The sequence below is a fragment of the Lampris incognitus genome, chromosome 11 (assembly GCF_029633865.1).
Source record: "Lampris incognitus isolate fLamInc1 chromosome 11, fLamInc1.hap2, whole genome shotgun sequence".
NCBI lineage: Eukaryota > Metazoa > Chordata > Actinopteri > Lampriformes > Lampridae > Lampris > Lampris incognitus.
The window spans coordinates 18,774,391-18,798,348 of NC_079221.1; the positions used below are offsets into that span (position 1 = coordinate 18,774,391).

The 23,958-nt window shown below is 41.9% G+C and overlaps 4 protein-coding genes across 5 annotated transcripts in view; 2 read left to right on the forward strand and 2 right to left on the reverse strand.

Moving 5' to 3' along the window:
* The window catches only part of sympk (symplekin), a 41,187-nt gene extending 28,691 nt beyond the window's left edge, over nucleotides 1–12,496 (reverse strand). Inside the window, exons 1-6 of one of the 2 annotated variants that reach the window (XM_056289453.1) lie at nucleotides 12,407–12,496; nucleotides 11,518–11,641; nucleotides 4,380–4,445; nucleotides 4,128–4,181; nucleotides 3,893–3,966; nucleotides 3,648–3,774 (exon numbers count right to left, since the gene is read on the reverse strand). In XM_056289453.1, the coding sequence (XP_056145428.1) occupies nucleotides 3,648–3,774; nucleotides 3,893–3,966; nucleotides 4,128–4,181; nucleotides 4,380–4,445; nucleotides 11,518–11,583 (387 nt within the window). In that variant the 5' untranslated portion in view covers nucleotides 11,584–11,641; nucleotides 12,407–12,496. Of the gene's footprint in view, nucleotides 1–3,647; nucleotides 3,775–3,892; nucleotides 3,967–4,127; nucleotides 4,182–4,379; nucleotides 4,446–11,517; nucleotides 11,642–12,353 lie in introns of both variants that reach the window. The other variant, XM_056289452.1, reaches the window with a different exon arrangement.
* A 3,517-nt stretch (nucleotides 12,497–16,013) lies between these two features.
* osgepl1 (O-sialoglycoprotein endopeptidase-like 1) lies at nucleotides 16,014–19,677 on the reverse strand. Its single transcript, XM_056288862.1, has 7 exons — nucleotides 19,472–19,677; nucleotides 18,994–19,381; nucleotides 18,668–18,872; nucleotides 18,013–18,161; nucleotides 17,639–17,769; nucleotides 17,450–17,521; nucleotides 16,014–16,154 (listed from the first exon to the last, which is right to left on the reverse strand). The coding sequence occupies exons 1-7, from the start codon at nucleotides 19,675–19,677 to the stop codon at nucleotides 16,070–16,072; spliced, it is 1,236 nt and encodes a 411-aa protein (XP_056144837.1). The 3' UTR covers nucleotides 16,014–16,069.
* Nucleotides 19,678–20,115: 438 nt separating this feature from the next.
* On the forward strand, nucleotides 20,116–23,890 carry adat3 (adenosine deaminase tRNA specific 3). Its single transcript, XM_056290057.1, has 2 exons — nucleotides 20,116–20,171; nucleotides 22,687–23,890. The coding sequence occupies exons 1-2, from the start codon at nucleotides 20,145–20,147 to the stop codon at nucleotides 23,764–23,766; spliced, it is 1,107 nt and encodes a 368-aa protein (XP_056146032.1). The 5' UTR covers nucleotides 20,116–20,144; the 3' UTR covers nucleotides 23,767–23,890.
* alkbh6 (alkB homolog 6) lies at nucleotides 20,816–21,575 on the forward strand. The gene has a single exon (XM_056290058.1). It carries the CDS (start codon nucleotides 20,816–20,818, stop codon nucleotides 21,518–21,520), a length of 705 nt encoding a protein of 234 aa, XP_056146033.1. The 3' UTR covers nucleotides 21,521–21,575.
* Nucleotides 23,891–23,958: the final 68 nt, after the last annotated feature.

Genomic DNA, 23,958 nt, shown 5'->3' on the forward strand with positions numbered 1-23,958 from the left:
TGTGTGGGAAGCCCATTTGAGTGTCACGGGAAGCGGTCCTGGAGGGTCCTGGAAGAAGATAAGAATGATGGAAAACTTAACCTATGAACTCTAAGCAAGTTCCGTTATCCATAAGGATGATAGTCCAGCAATAAAGATGAGCTACTTCTTCCAATCAGGATTAGGGAGAAACTCTGGGTACATACAGACAGAGGGACCGAGCTGGAAAGGATATGCCGCAGGTCAGGGTAATGAAGGACAGAGATGGAAATGTGTTGACAAGCGAGGGGAATGTGTTGAGAAGGTGGAAGGAGTACTTTGAGGGGCTGATGAATGAAGAAAATGAGAACAAGAGAAGGTTGGATGATGTGGGGATAGTAAATCAGGAAGTGCAGTGGATTAGTAAGGATGAAGGGAGGAAAGCTATGAAGAGGATGAAGAGTGGAAAGGCAGTTGGTCCAGATGACATACCTGTGGAGGCATGGAGATGTTTAGGAGAGATGGCAGTGGAGTTTTTAACTAGATTATTTAACACAATCTTGGAAAGTGAGAGGATGCCTGAGGAGTGGAGAAGAAGTGTACTGGTACTGATTTTCAGGAAGGGTGATACGCAGAGCTGTAGTAACTACATAGGTATAAAGTGTATCAGCCACAGCATGAAGTCATGGGAAACAGTAGTGGAAGCTAGGTTAAGAGGAGAGGTGATGAATAGCAAGCAGCATTATGGTTTTATTCCAAAAAAGAACATTGCAGATGTGATGTTAGTTTTGAGAATGTTGATGGAGAACTATAGACAAGGTCAGAAGGAGATACATTGTGTCTTTGCGGATTTAGAGAAAACATATGACAGGGTGCCAAGAGAGGAGGTGAGGTATTGTATGAGGAAGTCAGCAGTGGCAGAGAAGTACCTAAGAGTGCTGTAGGATATGTATGAGGGTAGTGTGACAGTGGTGAGGTGTGTGGTAGGAGTGATGGATGGATTCAAGGTGGAGGTGGGATTAAATCAAGGATCAGCTCTGAGCCCTTTCTTATTTCCAGTGGTGATGGACAAGTTGACGGATGGGATCAGGCAGGAGTCTCCATGGACTATGATGTTCACAGATAACATTGCAATCTGTAGTGAGTAGGGAGCAGGTTGAGGAGAGCCTGGAGAGGTGGAGGTATGCATTGGAGAAAAGAGGAATGAAAGTCAGTAGCAGCAAGATGGAATACATATATTTGAACGAGAGAGAGGACAGCAGAATGGTGAGGATGCACGTAGAGGTTGCGAAGGTGGATTAGTTTAAATACTTGGGGTCAACTGTTTAAGTAATGGGGAGTGCGGAAGACAGGTGAAGAGAGTGCAGGCAGGGTAGTGTGGGTGGAAAAAAGTATCAGGAGTGATTTGTGACCCAAGTGTACCAGCAAGAGTGAAAGGGAAGGTTTACAAGATGGTAGTTAAACCAGCTATGTTGTACGGTTTGGAGACGGTGGCACTGACAAAAAGACAGGAGGTGGAGCTGGAGATGGCAGAGATGAAGATACCAAGATTTTTGTTGGGAGTGACTGAGATGGACAGGATTAGGGATGAGTATATTAGAGGGACAGCTCATATTGGACGGTTTTAATAATAAATAATCATTACATTTATATTACACTTTTTTAGACACCCAAAGCGCTTCACATTGAAGGGGTAACTCACTTCAACCACCTGAGAGGATGCACGGCAGCCATTTTGCACCAGAACGCTCACCACACATCAGCTTGAGGTGGAGAGGGAGGAATCATTCAATCAATTACATGGGGGGATGATTAGGTGGCCAGATGGAGAGAGCCAGGTTGGAAATTTTGCCAGGACACCAGGGAACCCCCAACTCTTTGCGATGAGTGCCATGGGATCTTTAATGACCACACCAAGTCAGGACCTCGGATTTAACGTCTCATCCGAAGAATGGCATCTCCTACAGCACAGTGTCCCCATCATTGCAACGGGGTGTTGGGATTTTATTTATTTTTTTGGACCCCCCCCCCTTTTTTTTTTGGGACAGCCCCTCCTTTTTTTCCCTTCCCAATTGTACCTGGCCAATTGCCCCACTCTTCCAAGGTGGGCCAGTCACTGCTCCACCCCCTTTGCCGATCCGGGGAGGGCTGCAGGACTACCACATGCCTCCTCCAATACATGTGGAATCACCAGCCACTTCTTTTCAGCTCACAGTGAGACGTTTCGCACCCCAACCGACCAGAGGAGGTGCTAGTGCAGCCAGAACACATACCCCCATCCGTCTTCCCACCTGCAGACACACGGTCAATTGGCCAATTGTGTCTGTAGGGATGCCTGACCACGCCAGAGGTAACATGAGGATTTGAACCAGCGATCCCCGTGTTGGTAGGCAATGGAATAGACTGCTACGCTACCCGCTGATGGGATTTGATATTTTGTTTGTTTTTATTAGGACCAGAGAGAAGACTGCTCCCTACTGGCCCACCAACACCACTTCCGGCAGCAACTCAGTTTTCCCAGGAGGTCTCCCATCCAAGTACTAGCCAAGCCCATACCTGCTTAGCTTCCGTCATTCAGCAGAGCCAGGGTACATTGTTGGCATGGCTGCCGGCTTGGAGACAAAGCAAGAGAGGCAAGATTGAGATGGTTTGGACGTGTGGAGGCGAGATGCTGGCTATATTGGGAGAAGGATGCTGAAGATGGAACTGCCAGGCAAGAGGAAAAGAGCAAGCCCAAAGAGGAGGTTTATGGATGTGGCGAGGGAGGACATGCAGTTGGTTGGTGTGACAGAGGAAGACGCAGAGGACAGGAAGAGATGGAAACGGGTGATTTCTCTGATGCTGGTTTGGAGTGTCTGGGCCCTTAATTGAGTGATGAAATATATCTGTCAATAAACGTATTCAGATGAACTGATTCAACCTTCTTTGATTTTCTTACCTGGATTATTGAGCATGCATATCAAGACACCGAAGGAGTTAACACAACACAAATATGAGTATCACTGTATACTCTCCAATAACGTGGAATTTCTCGTTTCGGGCAAAACAAACGTACTTTCAATCTGGGGATAAGGCAGGGGAATTTTTAGCTAGATATAATAAGCAGAAGCAATCTAGTTCAGCAATTCCTGCAATACGATCTTGGGGGGGGGGGGGTCTTGTGACCAATCCAAAGGGTATTAATGATTCATTCAGGGGGTTTCACATTATCTTTATACATAGGAATGCTACGCAACTGAATCCCTTGTCTTGATGATTTGAACCTTAAACCATGATAAATGAGGAACAGCAAAGGCATATTGACAGTCCAATTTCGAGGCAGAGCTATATAATGTAATAAAGGCATTACCTGCTGGTAAATCACCTGGCCAGGATGATTATATAGCAGAGATCTTTAAATACTACATGACTGAACTTATTCCCCCTAATGATGCAGATCCTCAAGGAACTTTATAGAAAAAGAAAACGGCCTTCTTTATCACAAGCTACCTTTGGAAAAAAAAAATAAACACTTGCACCCTGAAAAAAAGTGGTCGCAAAATGCGACCAATCGGGCACAGTCTGGGAGCCCCGCATTTTCAGTTCTTTGACTGCCACACATCCTTGATATGGATATGGTTGTAATGTTGTAATAACAAAAAGTTTGATTTTTATAAATGAAGTTCATTAGTTCAGTAAATGTACTCTACCTGAAGGGTGACTTTATAAAGCTGAGTCAGTGTGAGGATGGCTTTCTTCACCACATTAACACTTTCATCCCTCAGCAGCATATTCAGGTTGGCAATTAGTCTAAGCAAAAGCTCACTGTCCCTTTTACTGGAAAAGACAAGAAAGATACAGAGTTTGAGAATCCAAAACAGTTTTCTTTCACACACATTAAATTTACCATTTTTTCATTTTCAGTATTAAAGAATTATGAATGCTGATCACCTACCAAGCTTCCTCAATGAAGCCAATGACGAACTTTCTTACTTCAATGGACTTATCAGTCTGAAAGGCTATCATCTCCTGGGTGAGGAATGAGGCAACACGGGCTTTGGGTCAGAATCTTTACACAATAACATGTAAGGTACAGTTGACAGCTTACGTTGTATAGCTCCGCTTCTAAGACCTCGTATATTTCAGACCAAAAAGGACAATTAGTCTGGGACCCACACGTGTTTACTTACATCCAAGAAATTGTCAAGTAGGGAAGGATCCTTGTTAATAATTAGTTCCTGGACCTGAAAATGGCATAAGTTGAGCTTTGAAAAACCTTAATCACCTGTATTTGGCAAAATTCATTGATATGAGCAAATAAAAAATGACTAGACCATCAATATACAAATAAACTATGCTACTTTTCCAAAATTCATTTTTTCCCTTCTTGGTCTCATTTTTGAGAAAAATAACCTAATTTATTAAGAGAGCACATTACAAACCTGTTTGAGAACCGTAAGCTTTTCATCTGTGGCAATTAGAGCTGCCTGATTCAGAAGCTCTACAACCTGTTTAGACAAGATACAAAATGAACATGAAGACATAAAATGTTCACTTTTACAGTTATTAAATTAGACGTAGTAGCCTATTATCTTCAAAGTCACTGTTAATATACATATAACGTTAAATTTATACAGCAATAGCTAACCAACTCAATTTTGTTCATGTCAAAAATCTTGAACCTTTGACTCTGAGATGTGCTGACTTCAAACTTTTAAAATTGGAGATCATGCACTTACAAGGCTTTATTGTACTTAAAAGACAGGTAAAGTGCCCACACTATTTAGTGGTAGACACGTGCTTTTGTCTAACAAACTTCTTGGCAAGAACAGAATGACTTTTGATTGTTGGTCATTGGTGTAATACCACTTATTCTGGGCCTATATCATTGCTGGTCAATCCAAATATTGTACAATGTGATGGGACTATCAATAAAAACCATACAAATTGAATTGGAGTAGAACGGACATTCACATTCAAGTCAACATAGCAGGATGGTCAGAGTGGTGGCCATTTTTATTTACATCGCTGCCACTGCAAAGAACTGTGACCATTGTGTTGGGCTGACTTCTGTATAAACAACCGACTTGTGGCAAGTCACAGACTCACTGAGCTGAGGTTTTGCAGTAACAACCAAATGAGTGGCCCCACTTACTTATTATACCGGGAAAGATTAAAAAGTAACATTACAGATGTTAAAATGTGTTACATTTAAACTGGCCTGACTCAATTAAAACTGGTTTACAGCAGGTTCCTGAAACAAAACAGCAAAACATAGCTACACAGACAATACAGAGACTTAAGATGGTGTATGTGAGTTGAATCAGTGGTTGCAGGTGTGTCCTTCCATGACATAGTGTTTATATAAATTTTTGAAGTGCATAATAAAGGTTATTGTTCCAATTTAATATGGGATCTCATTCCAGATTTTAGTGTATGCATGAAAAAAAAAGATCTCTGACCATAGTTTTTTTTCCTAAGCTGTTACTGGAATAAGTGCGTGTGAGATTGACCTAGTGATGCGCTCTTGTCTTGTGTTTTGTCTTGTAAATAGAGCAGTAAGTGTTGGAGAGGAGTTACTGATTTGGATCTGAAAGTAAAATTTAATAGGCAGATTATTCATGTAGTTCTGAAAAGTCAGGCCATTAGAATGTGAAAGTGCAGCAGTGCAGTGGTGAGCCAAAGGCGTAAGGTTGCCATGATTCTTATAAGCTTTATTGTTAAGTCTTGCTATTGGTTCAATGGTTTCCTTTGTGGTGAGGGACCAGATTGGGAGACGGTAGGATATTGTTGAAAGAGTGATTGCGTGTAGATATCTGTCTGAGACACTATGGGTGAGATATGGTCTGATTCTTGTTATAAACACAATTTCTGGCTGAGGTTCTTCGTTGAATTATTAACATCATTTCGATAAGTGAAATGTAAATCGAGGGATACTCCCAAGATATTTGTAAGTTTTTGTGATGGATAATGTTTGATTTGCAAAATGAATGGGGTCAGACATAGATAGGGTCAGACATAGATTTCTTAGGGGAATGGATATATATTCTGTTTTCTTGACATTGATAGTTAGATGATTAGATTTCAATCCCTCATGAAAGTAGTGAAGGTCAGAGGAGTTTTGAGTTTATGACATCAGTTTGGATACATACTATATTATATACCTATGTTAGAACCAAAACAATAACAGCAATAATAGTAACCAGTATACAGCAGCTGAAGATGTATTTACAATTGTACATTTGTACTGCACAAACATTGTACTGCACATCAGGTTTAAAGAAGTAGTGCAAATCGTAGATATGTAGGTGAGACTACATCTTGAATTGAGAGGGCTGTTTACAAAGTATCATGTTTACATTAAGTGTCCGTTATTGCACCACGATGTTAAGTGTTCATGCGAGAGATGGCCTGTGAGAAGAAACTGTTCCTATGTCTGGTGGTTTTGGTGCACATTGCTCTGTAGCACTTGCCAGAGGGTAGGAGTTCAAACAGACTGTGACCTGGATGTGTGTGTGTGTGTGTGTGTGTGTTGGGGGGGGGGGGGTGCTGATTCTGCCTGCCAGATTCTGAGCTCTAGAGGTGTTCAACTCCTGCAGGGTGGGCAGGGGAGCGCAAATGTTTTTTTTCTGCTGTCCTTACTGTTCGCTGCAGTTTATTCCTTTCCTGTTTTGTTGCTGCTCCGTACCAGACTGTGATGGATGTGCACAGGACAGATTCAATGACTGCAGTGTATAACTGGCTCAACATGTCTTTATGCATGCTCAATAATCCAGGTAAGGAACTCACAAAAAGTTGAATCTGTTCATCTGGATACAACGTTTATTGAGAGAAACGTATCATCACTCATCTAAGTAACCGCTTCAGTCTCAACTGACTGCAAGTATCCCCAGTCTTACAAACAACACAGTGGCATAACAACCGAAAACAATGATCGGTTTCATATGCAAATTGCCGTGACCATTAACTAGAGTTACAATGGCAACGTGTACTATTGACAGAGGGTTTGGGATGCAATCACAGCACTCAAAGAAGACGACAGATGCACCCCCCCCCCCAATGCAGGGTTGGTTGTTCTCTGTTCACACAGATGGCCTCTTTGACTCCCCGTTAAAACCAGCGTTCCTCCCTATCAAGGATGTGCACATCCTCATCCTTGAATTTCCTCATCTTTGGCAATTTGCCTATGAAACCAATCATTATTTTCGGTCATTAAGCCACTGTATAGTTTATAAGGATGGGGATACTTGCAGTCAGTTGAGACTGAAGAGGTCACTTAGATGAGTGATGAAACATTTCTCTCAATAAACAGATGAACTGATTCAACTTTCTGTAAACTGGCTCAACAGCTCCCGTGGCAGTTCAAATTTCCTCAGTTGCCACAGAAAGAGCATCCTCTGCTGGGCCTTTTTGAGAATGGAGTTAATGTTGGTCTTCTACTTCAGGTGTTTGGAAATGGTAGTTCCCAGAAACTTGAAGGTCTCCATGGTTGACACAGGGCTGCTGGATAATGTGAGGGGAAACAGCACTGAGGGGTGTCTGCTAAAGTCACTGTCATCGCCACAGTCTTGATAATGTTCATCTCCAAGTTATTCTGACTACACCAGAGCACCAGCCATTCAACCTCCCGCCGATATGCAGACTCATCACCATCCTGGATGAGTCTGATGTCCATAGTGTCATCTGCAAACTTCAGTAGTTTAATAGCTGGGTCCTTGGACGTGCAGTCATTGGTGTAGAGCAGGGGTCTCAAACTAACAGCCTGTGGCCTCATCCGGCCCGCGAGGCAGTTTTATACGGCCCGTGCTACGTTTTAGATTTATTAAGAGATCTGGACTGCATATCCATTTTGCATACTACTTTCGTATTTTTTTTTCTTTTAATGTTTCTGTGTTTCTAGTTCTAAGTACTCAGGATTAGTTCTTAGGCCAGTTGCGGATAATGTACCCTATTGTCAGTTTCACTTTCACTTTTAAAAGCCAAAAGAAAAGTTGACCAGGAGCACCAACAGTTCCAAGAGAAATGGACATGCAACTACTTCCTCACTGAATTTAATGCATCCACAATCTGTCTAATTTGCAAGGAAAAGCTGCTGTCCTGAAGGATTTCAATCCGAAACGAAATCGGTTCAAAGGGGAAGAGAGGGAGAGAAAGGCAGAAAAAGTCTGTCCTGTCAATAGAAAGCTTTTCACAAAGCCAAACAAGACTGTGATGCAGCTGTCAGAGCTATTTATGTGGTAAGTGAGGCAATAGCGAAGGCTGGCAAGCCATTTACGGAGGAACAGTTTCTGAGAGACTGCATGCTGCAGGTGGTGAATATCGTTTGCCCGGAGAAGGCATCTTTATTCGGAAATGTCAGTCTCAGCCCAAACACAATGGCAGAATGGATCAGCGAGTTGTCAGGCAACATTTAGACAGTTGTGCACTACAGCAAATTATTTCAAGCACTATTCTTTGGCACTTGATGAAAGCACAGATGTAAATGACAACGCTCAGCTCGCTATATTTGTAAGGGGTATCCATGACCATTGAGTTAACAGAAGAACTGCTAACTTTCTATCAAATGCAGGGAAAGATTACAGCCAAAGATATATTAAAGGTGATTGTGCAGTGCAATTGAGGGTGCTGATCTACCCTGGAATAAAATGGCTGGAATCATCACTGATGGTGCCTCATCAGTGATGAAAAGAAAAAAATGGGCTTGTAGTACTGATTCAAAGAAAGCTGGAGGAAGAGAATGTAGATCTCGCAACTACACTGCACTGCATCATTCACCAGCAGGTACTCTGCATCATTCATTCATTCATCTTCAGCCGCTTCTCAGGGGTAGGGTCGTGGTGGCAGCAAGCTACGTAGGACGCTCCAGACGTCCCTCTCCCCGGAGGTGCCTCCAAAGGAACTGATGAACTGATTCAAACTCCTAGGATTTACTTACTGACTGAACCAGATGAACTGATTCAACGTCCTGTTATTCACTTACTCACTGAACCAGATGAACTGATTCAACTTCCTGTGATTTACTTACCTGGACTATTGAGCAAGCATAAAGACACTCTTTCCCAAAGAGATATACAGACAGTGTCCTTACAGACAAGGCACATTTCGTACAAATTCAGAATTACCAGTCAGAAAGTTTGATACTTCTTCATGGAGTTCCACAGGGTTCAGTGTTGGGGCCACTCCTGTTTATTATTTACCTCCCTCTTGGCAACATCTTCTAGCACTATGGTATCCATTTCCACTGCTATGCTGATGATACACAGCTTTATGTGTCCGCTAAGCCCACTTCCACTCTCCCCTCCAGTACTCTCACTGCTTGTCTCCATGATATACAGATACAGATGACTAATAATTATCTGAAATTCAACAGTAGTAAAACTGAGCTACTCATCACTGGCACTAAATCTACACTCTCAAAAAGTAATATTTGCTCACTCCCCATTGCTGGAGCCACCATACCTGTCTCCTCTCAGGCTACGAGCCTTGGTGTTATCCTACATAGTACTCTTTCCTTTTCCAGTCATATAAACAATGTCTCCAGGATTGTCCTTTTTCCATCCGTGAAACACCTCCAGACTATGCCCTACTTTAACACAGCACTCCACGGAAATCTTGGTCAATGCTTTGGTCACATCACGCATTGACTACTGCAATGCGATCCTGGCAGACATCCCTAATAAACTTATTCACCGACTTCAACTCATCCAGAATTCTGCAGCATGGATTATTATACGGTCAAAGTCATCTGACCATGCCTCTCCCCTGCTGATTCAATTACAATGGCTTCCTGTGTCACAGCGGATTAATTTTAAAAATGTATTATAAACATTCAAAGCTCTTCATAATCTATCACCTGATCTCACAGACCACCTTCAGACTTGCACTCCATCTCGCTCCCTGCGGTCTTCACCAGCAGGTCTATTGGCACTACCAGCCATCAACCTCAGCAAATGGGTGCCAGCGCTTTCTCCTATGCTACACCCAAACTCTGGAACTCCATTTCACGTCACATCTGCTTACTGGACTCCATTACAGAATTCAAATCTGCTCTTAAAACCCACTATTTTTAAACTAGCATACTCACTTTAACAGCATCAGATTCATCTTTTTTTCTTAACTCCTGCTGATGTATGCTCTATTGCTTATTGTGTGTTTTATTTTTGATTGCACGAATGTTTTTCACTGCTTTGTTTTATTGTATTTGATCTAAGGTGACCTTGAGTGTCATGAAAAGTGCCTTTAAATAAAATGTTTATTATCATTATTATTATTATTATATAAACGGGACATTAAATCTGACTGCTAATCTTGTAAAAATTCAGGTGAAACTGTTTCGCATTTGTATTGGAATTGTTCTCATAGAGAGAAAGTTTGGTCACACATTCTAGAGTCCATCCAAACATATTTCACTGCAAATTTTTATTTTTGTTTTATGTATGTTTTCTTTGGTGTGTTTGATTTTAAGATGGGGAAATATATATATATATTTTTACTTTTTCTCCTTTTCCTTCCAATTGTACTTGGCCAATTACCCCACTCTTCTGAGCCATCTCAGTCACTGCCCCACCCCTTCTGCCTATCTGGGGAGGGCTGCAGACTACCATGTGCCTCCTTCGATACATGTGGAGTTGCCAGCCGCTTCTTTTCACCTGACAGTGAGAAGTTTCACCAGGGGGACATAGCACGTGGGAGGATCATGCTATTCCCCCCAGTTCCCCTCCCCCCCGAACAGGCGCCCCGACCAACCAGAGGAGGGGCTAGTGCAGCGACCAGGACACATACCCACATCCGGCTTCCCACCCGCAGACACAGTCAATTGTGTCTGTAGGGGCGCCCGAACAAGCTGGAAGTACCACGGCGATTCGAACCTGCAATCCCTGTGTTGGTAGGCAACGGAGTAGACTGCCATGCCACCTGGACGCCCGAAAAATATTTTATAATCTCTTTATTTTTACTTTCTAAATACCACATCCACAAATGCAAATTCATTGGTTCTAAACCATTCTTTCCTGTTTTTCAGAATGAACTCAATGAATGTGTGGCTATCATAATATATTCAAATAGCTCTAAAGCTATGAAGACTGTGCTACTATAAACAACCTTTGTGACCTCACAGGACTGATATTGGAGCATCTTTGACTTAAGTTGGTGCTACAGTTTAGACTTTTGAATGAAAAGCCTTGTAGTCCTTGGATATTTTCCTCCCTCTTTGCCTGTACCCCTGGGCCTTGTGTTTTTCATGTTGTATTTTGTGTGGATCCTATTGTATGTGTTATTGGCTTAATAAAATCTATTTTAAAAAAACTAACAACAATCAGCATTTTCTCTTGAACTACTCAAATGACCACGGCAAACAGATCAATGTCCATTTTACTCCAATTCATTTTCTATAAATAAGACATGGTTTAGAGACATAATCCTGAGTTTTCAAGTCCATATCTTAAGGAGACTGCCAAGACGTGAAAATGCAATATGCCATGATTCATTGTAGCAGACATCACTTCTACAAAGACAAGTTTGGCAAAGCAAGTAAATAAATCATCCCCACTTCTAAGAAAATATTTAAAGGTCACACAATACCTTTTCACTAGTGGTCATATCAACGACATGGGGTATATCCTCGTCTGCGGTGAACAGGGTTGCCATGGTTGGTGGTGCTTGTCCTTGACTTTCGTCACTACTTAACAACACGATCCTCAAAAACCTAAACATAGTGACCAGCATAAACATTATATATATTTGGACCAGGGATGGGCAAAATGATCCAGAAAGGGCCAGTGTGGGTGCAGATCTTTGTTCCAACCACTTACACATTTGATTCTATTAGTCAACCAATAGACTTTGCTAAGGACCTTGATTTGTAGACTCGGGTGTGTAACTGCTCTGTTGGAACTAAGACCTACACCGGCCCTTTCTTGATCCACAATTCACAAGGATATAATGAAAGGGGGATCTTCATTACTGTAGATAACGTGCAAGGCTCAACTCGACATGTCAACAGCTTGCCATCCCGGGTAACACTCCCCGTTACACGGCCTGCTATCTAACTTTATAATGTTAAACAGCGACGTTCGTTAGTTACAAACTTCGATCACAATTCTTCCAATTCTTACACGACGCTCGTCTTATGAGAGATCCCTCCCGTTGCTCTCCCTGAGGTTTCTTCCTATTTTTCTCCCTGTTAAAGGGGTTTTTTAGGGAGTTCCTGCGAGGGTCTAAGGACAAGATGTGGTAGTGCTGTAAAGCCCACTGAGGCAAATTTGTAATTTGTAATGTTGGGCTATACAAATAAGATTGACTTGACTTAAAATAACGAAACATGCCGGTTTAGCTAAAGAGTTAGCCAAAGGCTAACAGAAGCGTGAGCCCCCCCATAAAGCTTCTGAGCAAAAGTTATCATCAATGATTTACAATACCTATTATTAATTAGACCTAAGGAGTACCAAAAAATTGTGGCTGATTTATTAACCTTATTCCTTATTAAACGACATTTCTGCTTGTCAAAAAAGGCAGCGGCGATGCTTGTGCAGCAGCTTTTTCCGCTTCTTCTTCTTCTTCGTCTTCTTAGCCCCACTTCCTTCCGCCTTCCTTCTTCTTCTACTATTGCTTCTTCTGCTGCAGCTGCTTCTTCTTCTACTACTGCTTCTTCTTCTACTACTTCTGCTTCTTGTTCCTCGTTTTTTAGTGGAGTTTGGTATTCGAATTTATTTATTTTATTTTTTGTATTATACATTCATTATCCAAACTGCTTGTCCTGCTCTCAGGGTCGCGGGGATGCTGGAGCCTATCCCCGCAGTCATTGGGCGGCAGGCGGCGAGACACCCTGGACAGGCCGCCAGTCCACCACAGGGCAAAATTTCTTATTGCAAATTCAAATTTCAACATAACACAAAAATACACAGAATTGTTTGCCTGCAATACAGCACTCCATACTGTATATCATATTGTGTGTGTTCCAGTTTCCTCCTGCCGTCCAAAGACGTGTAGGTCAGGTGAATCGGCCATACCATATTGCCTCTAGATATGAATGTGTGTGTGTGCGTGTGTGTGTGTGTGTGTGTGTGATGGCCTGGCGGCCTGTCCAGGATGTCTGCCTGCTTGTCGGGATAGGCTCCAGCATCCCCGCGACCCTGAGAGCAGGATAAGCGGCTCAGATAATGGGCGGATGGACTATAGAAGTCAGCACAAAAGTGTGTAATCTCCCCATAATTGTTTGTAATTCTGCCATCAATTTCCATTTGGAATTTGATTTTTGTAATCTAAAAAAGTAAGCAGAGTTTTGTTCCCATTCTTCCATCTATTTTCAATGAGATCTTATGAAAGCACCCTGAGCCTTGCGTTTGCAGATAATATCTAATTTGTCCTGAAGGTCAGTAAATTATTTTCTTTCAATATCGGTTAAGCAGTCAGTTGCCTTTTGGGATAGAGCTGTAATTCTAGATGTCACAGTCTGTTCCTCAAGTCTTATAGATTTGGCCAGAGTACTGCCAAAAGACCTCATATATTTCCCAATCTCAAATTTTAAGAGTTTCCATTACTCTATTTATTCTGATCAGATGCCTTCTTCCAATGTGCCTTAATCAGCTGTTTAATAGTATCTACAAACTCATCAAATTTCAGAAGAGAATTGTTGAGCTTCCAGTAAGAGGTTCTAAGATTATCTTGTGCAATGTGGGAAAAGGAGACTTTGATGGAAATGGCCTTTTGATCAGTCAAGGTAGTGAGGTGGACATCAATAGATATATTATTATTCGTAATAGAGTCAAATACCAGCCAATAATCTATTCTTGACTGCCTAGAGCCGTCCTTATTACTCTTTTACTTATTTTTTCCTATAGTGCTTTTTTTTTCTTATATGGTATCAATGTCATTTTGCGTTGAACTTGTATCTTTATGGACTTTAAAGGTATGGGGTGGGAGGTGGAGATGGATGCTTGTTCAAGAAAAGAAAAATGGAAGGAAATTTTTTGCTTCAATTGCGCATTGTATGATTTGTACTTGTCCAATAAAAAGATTTTTTTTAAAAAGGTGCTGCCGATCTGATTTGGAAAAAACACAGAAAGGTTTTAACAGTTCCCAAGGGTCAATATTTGAAGAATCTTATTAGACACATATACTTATATGTATTGCTGTGTTAACTTAAGGCAGTATGTTTGCTTATACTTTTTAAAGTCAACCAAGTGAATGGCCTAGTTACAGATGGTTCAGGCTCTTAACAGAAAAATGTGTCGATACCAGTTAATATAAGAGAAAATAAAGAAAAGCTTTGAAGTTTTTCCAATATATATATATTGGGACCCCCCCTCCCCCTTTTTCTCCCCAATTGCACTTGGACAATTACTCCATTCTGAGTCATCCTGGTCGCTGCTTCACCCCCTCTGCCGAGCTGGGGAGGGCTGCAGACTATCACATGCTTCCTCTGATACATGTGCAGTCACCAGCCGCTTCTTTTCACCTGACATTGAAGAGTTTCGCCAGGGGGACGTAGCGCGTGGGAGGATCACGCTATCCCCCCCCCCCCCGAACAGGTGCCCCAACCGGCCAGAAGAGGTGCTAGTGCAGCAGCCAGAACACATCCGGCTTCCCACCCACAGACACGGCCAATTGTGTTTGTAGGGACCCCCGACCAAGCTGGAGGTTATGAGGGGTGGAAGTGACAAAAATTACTAGATAAAAATTGAGGTAACCCGGACGTCGAAGTTTTCCCAATATTAATCACTGCAGTTTTTTTCTCCTGAAACCCATCAACCTTTCACTTGTATTTTACAATGGATAACATGCTCGTTTTCATTCTTCAAGATAGCTTGGAATTGGGTGGCATGGTGGCCCAGTGGTTAGCACTGTTGTCTCACAGCAAGAAGGTCCTGGGTTCAAACCTCAGGCCATCCCAGGTCCTTTCTGTGTGGAGTTTGCATGTTCTCCCCAAGTCTGCGGTGGGTTTTCTCTGGGTGCTCCAGTTTCCTCCCACCATCAAAAAGACATGCATATTGGGGTTAGTACTCCTATCTGTGCCCCTGACCATGGCATGGCAAGACGAACTGAAGTCGGTCCCCAGGTGCTGCACAGCGGCTGCCCACTGCTCCTAGCTACACAGCTAGGATGGGTTAAATGCAGAGAGGAATTTCCCCACGGGGAGTAATATAGTACACCAAAATCAAAAACCAAAATCAACATTTTCAAATAAAGGGTGGCCCACCTGTTCCACTGCAATAAATGTTTGTATCTTTATTTACAAATGTACTTCAAGTTTTCTTCACGTTTCTTTTGTACATGTACATGAATTTCATTTACACTTTAAGAATCATGTCATCAGAATCATCTTGTTAACCTATCAAAAAAAGGTAACATTCAGATCACATTCAAATTCTAACCCCAGTGTGTGCTCTCCTCCACCATGAGCAAGTGTTGTGAAGATGCATTGCTTTAGAAAGCAACAGACAGGATCTAAGTGAACTTTTAGTATTAATTTCCTCTTAAAAACAGCCTCATTAGGAACTACTACAAGGTACAAGAGTAATGTTTTCTGGTTCAATAAGATAGCCAAACTCACAAGTTTTGAGTTGTGTTGGGGGGGATTTTGCTTTTAGTTAAACCACTATTTATTTCCTTGCTTACAGGGGTTTCTAAAAGGGGGAGGCTAATTTCTGGACAATTTAATTCAAATGGCCAATTAATTCAATTTAATTCAAAAAGTGAGAGTATGTCGGCTGAGGAACTTAAATGATGATGGAGAAGTGGGATGTCAAACCCTAAAGTTGAGCTATCGGATGGGTTGTGTGCCAAGCTCCTACCCAAGCCTGGACCAGAATACTCAGCAGCAGAGGCAGCACCGGTGACCCCCTAGACCAAATTACATAGCTTGGCGTGAAGACCAGACTGGTAGCTTGAAATGTTGCGTTGAGTGAAATTGAAAAAAAGAAGAAAAAACAAGTAGAAAAGGAAGGCTGAACATTATTGGAAAAACTGCACTGCCATTTCTGCATCAGAAAATATTTAATAATTAATATCTCTGTGATGTGCTTAATGAATATGCATACAAAGAAATTGGAGCTAACATGAGCAACAACAGATTTGTTTATGCAGAGCTAAAAAAAATTACATTTTTTCTAAAAAAAGAACAAAATATATTTTGTCAGTTGCTTATCCTCAGTTTTACTGATGGTACCCTGATAGCAGCTACCTTCACTTCTTCTGTAATGTCAACACCCAAAGGAGCCCTAGGACACAAAATATGTGAACCAATAGACAATTGTGAAGCACCTCAACAACAACAACAACAACAACAAACTATATAGCACATTTCATAAATAGGCAACACCATGTGCTTCACATAAAATGACAATACAATTGAAACACTTAAAAGTGCAAATGTAGAAAATAAATGTACATATCAACAGTTGTTAGTGCAGTTATGCAGGAATCAGAGCAAATATACAAATATCAAAATATACAAAACACACACACACACACACACACACACACACACACACACACACACACACACACACACACACCAAGAACTTAGCTGTAGGTTGGTGTGAAAAGTAAGGTTTTTAAACTGCTTTTAAACTGCTGTGGGGGCCTCTCTCAGGTCCTCAGGCAGGGCGTTCCACGTGCTTGGGTCATAAATACAAAAGGCAGGTTCCCCTGCTTCAGAGTGAGTACAAGGGATGGTTAAAAGACCACTGCCTTTGGACCTGAGAGTTCTTGCTGGTTTGTATCTAATTAGCATGTCTTTTATATAGTGTGGTGCAAGGCCATTTAGAGCTTTGTATACAAGCAACAGAATTTTAGACTCGATTCTAGTTTTGATGGGGAGCCAATGCAGAGATCTAAGAACAGATGTAATGTGCTCATACTTTTTAGTTCTGGTGAGAACACGTGCTGCTGCATTTTGAAATAACTGTAGTTGCCACACAACTGATTTTGGGAGGCCGGTGAATAGACCACCACAGCAGTCTAGTCTACTTGTTATAAATGTATGGATTAATTTCTCAGCCTGATTTTGATAGAAAGCCCCTTAGTTTTTAAATGTTTTTAAGATGGTAGAAGGCTGATCTTGATGGCTCTTAAAATTTAGATTGTGTTCTATGATTACAACCAGATTTCTAGCTTCGCTTTTGCACTCCAAAGACAGAGAGCTGAGATGAAGTTAATCCATCAACAGAAGAGTTTGGCAGTTACACATGAGTCATTATATATTTTTTCACAAAACCTAAAATCAAATGTCTGGTTCTAAACCTTCTGGAATTTGTTGCCAAGATAAACTTAATTTTAAAAGGTATGTCGGGGGAAAACAGTGTTATCCGAGATAAAAGACCTGTGAACTAGATAAGCACTCATACTTTGTAATGTTTAAATAACCTGGCCTGATTTTCTTCTCTAAATTAAGTTCTTCCTCTTTCAATGTTTTTAATCATGAAAATCAGTTTAGAACAATCAATGCTTTCGACACATCACACGCAATTTCTTTGTTATGAAACTGAATGTTTTAAGTGAAAATATGACTTACTTTGGCTCATACCTCACATCCTCATGATGAGACAGTATTCCCTTCCCTTCTTTCAGTCGCTCCACACCATTCCTGGTCAGGGGTGGGGGTGGGGGGGGGGTGTGTGTGAAAGAGATTCCTAAATGAGTCTAATCTACACACCTAACTCATTTCTTCACTGTTCATTGATGATGTTGCCAATATACATACCATGCAATCATCACTCCATTGTCAGTGCAGAACTTAGCTGGAGGACAAAGCAGATGTAGTCCTGTCTCCTCTGTGATAATTGTCAAAGCCTTCCGGATATACATATTACTGGCTACTCCTCCAGATACCACCTGAAAGTGGAGCATGTTAAATACGTTCTACCATCGGACACATTAAAAAGGGTTTAGCGATTAAAACAACAATTACAGTTTCAATTTCTCCAAAGAGAAAAGCACATCACAATCACGAAGAGTTTCAGACACAAATATTGCTGTCACATGATTTTAAAGAAGTGGCATAAAGTAAATGCCTGCATAGATTCTAACAATTTTTCACTTAATGTAATTGAATATTAGGTAAAACAAGTAATTTACCAAAGTGGGATTGCATGATGACAAAAGGCCCCTGGCTTTACAGAACAAAATGGCACGATGGGTACGCCTGGCAAGGTGAGAGGCCACTGTGTGCTGTGTAGCAGCTGCTATGTCATTCAAACATGACAGTAATGTCCCTTGTTGAATACCTAGGAAAAAGGAAAAATACATTTTAAAGGGTTTTCTTTTCTTTGCTTTTGTGGGTGTGGGGTGGGGTGGGGTGTGGGTGATGTTACAGAAGAATACAACTCATCCAACTCTTAAAAATGTGAAATGATAAGGTAACCAAAAGCATGTGAACAGCAAAACATGCAAGAGAGGGAATGTTCTACTTGTACCAATGGTTGGACTAAAAATTAGTCCAACCATTTTTATTTTAATTACATGATTATTTTTTTCAAATTTTTTTTTACTGGGTATTTCAGCATGTTTCTCTCATCCCAAGTCATCAGTATTTCTAGACCAAATCCATTCTGTAGCAGTTTGTAAAGCCAGGTTCTTCTGCCCAATGATTCAACACACAATTTCTTTTGTCATTTCTAAAAATGCTTAAGGATTGATCTCCTTTAGGAGAATTACTGCTTTTCTATGAATGTGGTTGTCCTTCAGGTGAATATTGACCATTTAATTTCAGTTCCTCTCATTGTCATCTTACCCTCTTCTTTCTCTTTGTTCTCTATAATCAGTGTAACTTGATTTCGAAGGCCAGCAAAGGAGAAGTTGCAGTCAAAGTGTCGTCCCATAGGTGTCTTGAGAGGGATTTTTTTCTTGTCTCCATCTTTTGCCAGAAGCTCTATAGCCTGTCCCCCACTTAATGTGGAGCATAGCGGGTGTTTTTTGAGAGACAAACGTCTTGCCACCTGTTAATTCACAAATACCAAGTGATTCGTTTAATTTATAATCACAAATTTAAACCCACAACCAGAGAAGGAAGAAACAACTATATTCAAAAACTATTTCCATAAATATGAAATGTATTACTTTGTCGAGGGTGTCTCCTGGAGCTTCATCCAGGCTTTGACCTAGAAGGAGGAAGTCATTGATTCCTCTGGCCAACGCCAAGAGTGAATGCCCGCCGGAGATCAGCAGGACAAGAAAGGGAAATACAACAGGCTGGAGCATTCTGACAGTTAAGGCATGAGCCTCCATGTGGTGGATGGGAATAAAAGGCTTGCTGTGATGCCTTACAAAGTTGCTGCTGAACTCCAGACCGATGCCCAGGCTCAGGGCCAAGCCTGGCTTCACTGTGGTGGCCACAGCTGTGAGCTGCATTGGGGTCACACCACTCCTCTCCAAAGCCTCCTGCACTACACGGGCTATGTTCTCTCTGTGGAGCTGCTGTGCCACTGTGGGAATGATACCGCCTGTCCTGCAACAATTCAAATGAGAAACAACAATTTCAAAACATCCCTAGATAATGGGCCTTGAATTGAATACGGTTTTGCAGTAATTTGCCTACCTTAAATGTATTTCTTTCTGAGAATGAAGAGATTCTCCCAGGATTGCACCCGTCTCGTCTATAACTGCGGCACCAGTGTCATCACAGCTTGTCTCAATGCCCAAAACCAGTCTTGGCCATGTGGCTTTTGCAAATGCAGATGTGCATGAAAATGTGTGTCTAAACTGTGGTAGCCTCCAGAGAATTGTTGTTTTTGAGGTGAACATGGTAAGGTGGTTTATGTCCGCAGCTGTGCAACAATCACGTTACCAAAATATGAACAACAACGGCAAAATACTGACAGACATTATCGACCTAGGTTTCGGATAGAAAATAAATGAAGATCTTGCTTAAAAATAAATGCTGCATGTTACTTTAAACGCTTGACTCCTTTGACACTTCCGCCAGTGCTGTGTCACATGAAAATAATTCCGTCCTGAAGCACATAACAGTGGGAATGAAGATCGTGGAAAACTCCCCCAAATACAGAGTTTAATACCGATGCAATATGTGAAATTATACTAAATAAGGCGTTTTAAATTCAACACCACACACAACTAAGTAGACAAATCTATCAAATAAAATTTGAGGACTCGAGAAAAAAAAGTAACGTTTCGTTTCAGGGGAGATATTACCTAGTTGCACAATCAAGTAAGCATGGAATCTGTTGGCTCATGAACGACCAGTGATATTTATGTATGTTTCTAGGTCTTTAATCAAGGTACAGTTGTCCTAAGAATTTTTGCATAATCTTAAAATTTTTAAATTAATTTTTTTTTTACATTTTGACTCACTCGACGAGTTAACGTTAGTTTCCGCTGTGCTTTTGGCAGAGCTGCAGACGTGGCGCTGTTTCGCAATTTTGTTCATTGTGTTTTCCTCAGCTAAAACGGGTCCATTGATTTACTGTTCAGTCACGGTTTGTTCTGTTATAGTTCAAAGGACAGGGTTGTAACTATAACAGGAATGTTAGCGGACGGGTGGTGAATCCTTGATTCTGGATGATATAAAACTGAATCGTGAAACTGCTTCTTATTCTAATTGGAGTCTTGGGAGGTTCATGTGTTGCTGACTAACAAGGAAGTTAAGCGCAATGTAGCATCACGTGGGTAAGACTAGAAGAGAAATGGCTTACTGCTAAAAGATCACAAGCGATTATCACTGTTAACCACATAGTCATGCATCCACGTGTCTGTTAAAGTCCGGTATTGTTACATGTTGTTCAAAAACTTCAGTTAAACGACGTCCTTTCAGTTAGCCACTGCCAAACGGGTAGCTGAGCCAACATCAGCGACCGTGCATGTAGCGTCTGATTTACTTACCTGAGCTATAAGCTGGTATTAAATTGATCTTTCGCGTAGAGGAATGGAGCATCCCGTTAGTATTTCAGAAGAATTACAACGATTTGTCGTCAAAGACGCACAACCAACAGCCTATTACATTCCAGATTTCATATCAGAGGAGGAGGAGGCCTATCTCTTACAACAAGTGTATAAGGCACCAAAACCTAAATGGACTCAGCTATCGGGCAGAAGGCTGCAGAACTGGGGAGGATTGCCCGATTCCAAAGGAATGCTTGCAGAAAAGATTCCTGACTGGCTTTTCAAGTACTGTGAAAGAATCTCCTGTCTTGGTGCATTTGGTGGAAAAACGGCCAACCATGTATTAGTGAATGAATATAAGAAAGGAGAGGGGATTATGCCTCATGAGGATGGCCCTCTATACCACCCCACTGTAACCACGATCAGCCTGGGCTCTCATACCTTCCTTGACTTCTACAGACCTGTCAGCTACCAAGAGACAGAGGTCCCACAGACGGAGGAGAGCCGGTATCTCTTTTCTCTGCTGGTGAGACCAAGGAGTCTTCTGATTCTCCAAGATGATATGTACAAGCATCTCCTCCACGGTATCCAAGCCTGTGACCAGGACATAGTGACTGACCGTGTCATGAACCTGTCTGCTGCTGAGGTCCTGCCAGGGGCAATGCTCCCCCGAGGCACCAGAGTGTCCCTCACCATACGACATGTCCCCAGAGTCATTAAGGCCAAGCTCATGTTTGGGAAGAAATGAAGAGGAACTTGCCTTAAAGAACTGTGTGTTAACCTGTACTGGTTTAATGGTTTTAGACCCCACAAAGCATAATACTTATGGTAATTCTCAAGACTTTCTATAGGCTGCACTGAGATTTTTTTCTGTTATATTGATTAGATTAGTTTCTGCCTTTTTTTTGCTATTCAGATGATATTGGCGATTGGTGTTTTCTGGGAGAGTTGAACGGCTATTGTTCTAGACAACATTAGTCACTACAATTGACACATGAATTACAATTATCATTTTGCTTATTTTAAGGATTAATTGTTCATTAAAGGGGCGGCACGGTGGCGCAGTGGTTAGCGCGGTCACCTCACAGCAAGAAGGCCCTGGGTTCGAGCCTTGGGGTAGTCCAACCTTGGGGGGTCATCCCGAGTCGTCCTCTGTGTGGAGTTTGCATGTTCTCCTCGTGTCTGCGTGGGTTTCCTGCGGGTGCTCCGGTTTCCTCCCACAGTCCAAAGACATGTAGGTCAGGTGACTCGGCCATACTAAATTGCCCCTGGGTATGAATGTGTGTGTGTGTGTGTGTGTGTGTGAGATGGCCTGGTGGCCTGTCCAGGGTGTCCCCCCACCTGCCGCCCCATGTGCTGGGATATGCTCCAGTGACCCTGAGAGCAGGATAAGTGGTTCTGATAATGGATGTTCATTAAAGGACCATATGAATATTCAAAATCCATGCTTGGCACAGTTATTGCTGTCTGTAGTATTGTAGCCCAACCAACCGCTTTAATACAATAAAGGACATAATTAATTCAGGAAAGCCTCAATGTGAAACTACATGAATAACCTAGCACCAGAATCTTCCATCTATCAAATGAGTAAATGAGCAAATGAGTAATATTGCAATGTGATTGTTTATACAAACCATGGTAAAACATTCATTACAAGTTGTTACACTTTGGCTTCCAATTTATTCATATGGTTTTAAAAGCCAGCAAAGCATAGAACAGTCAAATCAAAGGACCTGCCTACACACTAATTTTGTAAATAATTTACAAAAATATGCAAAACAGTGCAGTCTAATGGTGTTGCGTTGTGCTGACCAGCTGCTGGCTGGATTTTATCATAAATGCAAGACATTTTTAGTATGCGCTCTCAATTTGACTAATCTTTTTTTTTCACTGTGTAAAAAAACTTTCAATCAGGACGACAGAGAAGAAATGGAACCACGGTCCAAACGCAGGAAGGAGTCAAACTACGACCCTGACTCCTGGGTTGCTTATCCTGTTCTGTCTGATGAGCAGTCCCAAGACACAGAACTGATCAAGGCATTTGCTGTGCCCATAGTGAACAAGAAAGAGACTTCTCGTCTGGTCAAAGAGCTGAATTCATTGTACCCCTTACCTAGGCTTCAGCACATCAAGAGAGTCCGAGCATGCAAAGAAAAAGACAGCTCACACCCTCTGGAGGTGCTTGTGTGTCTTGTCAGTGATGCACCAGGTATTGACTTTGAGAAGTCCATCACTATAGACTCCCTGTTGCCCTCAGACAGAGTAAGGCACAATGGATTAGGGGACCCTTTTTTGGTTAATATCCCCGCATGTCCACCTTTGACCAGACCTCAGTTTGAGCTTGCTAGCAAATATTGGCCCACCTCCTTTCATGAGGATAAACAGGTGACTGTGGCTCTGAGAGGAGAGCTCTTCAGCTCATCTCAGAAATTGAGGATGCAAGGGTACATGATGTCTGCTTTGGCTGCTGCCCAAGCAGGGAAGGATAGAGGGATGGAGGCTGTGGGGGCTGTAGTGGTCAACCCAAAGACGGAAGGTGTCGTTGCAGTGGGCCATGACTGCCGAAGTGACCATCCACTCCTTCACGCAGTCATGGTCTGCATTGACCTTGTGGCTCGAGGGCAGGGTGGTGGAGCCTTCTCTCCTACCCTAGATAAATACCCCGCTTGTCAGTCTTTGTTTCATAGCTCCTCTCCTAAACCAGACTTGGAGGAACTGCAAAATATACCAATTTCAGAGGACGGAGGCAAACCTTACATATGCAACGGATACGACCTTTACATTACCAGAGAACCATGTGTGATGTGTGCCATGGCATTGGTCCACTCCAGGATTGGTCGTGTCTTCTATGGAACAGCCTCTGCTGATGGGGCCTTTGGAACCAAATATAAAATTCACACACAGAAAGATCTGAACCACCGCTTTGAGGTTTTTAAAGGTGTCCTGAGACAGCAGTGTATAGACCTAAATGAAGGACCTAACATAAATAATTGAACTTTAAAAGGTAATTCAGAATGAGCAGCTAGTGCTTATATCGGTCTTATATGACCGAGAATTTTAATGTTTAGGTTATTGAAAGATTCACTGCGGGAATACACAATAGTCAACATTTATGTAATAAAGCTTTTAGTACTATGTTTGTTGATTACACTGCTGATGTGTGTAGTTGAGTTCCTATGTGCACAA

Excerpts from the sequence above, each read along its gene's own strand:
- osgepl1 (XM_056288862.1), bottom strand. The coding sequence starts at position 19,677 with ATGTTCACCTCAAAAACAACAATTCTCTGGAGGCTACCACAGTTTAGA. Across the intron at positions 18,162-18,667 it reads GAACAAAGAGAAAGAAGAGG|GTATTCAACAAGGGACATTA; the intron begins GTAAGATGACAA and ends CCTTTTTCCTAG. Across the intron at positions 17,522-17,638 it reads AATGGAGTGATGATTGCATG|GAATGGTGTGGAGCGACTGA; the intron begins GTATGTATATTG and ends ACCCCTGACCAG.
- adat3 (XM_056290057.1), top strand. The coding sequence starts at position 20,145 with ATGTATGTTTCTAGGTCTTTAATCAAG. Across the intron at positions 20,172-22,686 it reads TTTCTAGGTCTTTAATCAAG|GACGACAGAGAAGAAATGGA; the intron begins GTACAGTTGTCC and ends ACTTTCAATCAG.
- alkbh6 (XM_056290058.1), top strand. The coding sequence starts at position 20,816 with ATGGAGCATCCCGTTAGTATTTCAGAAGAATTACAACGATTTGTCGTC.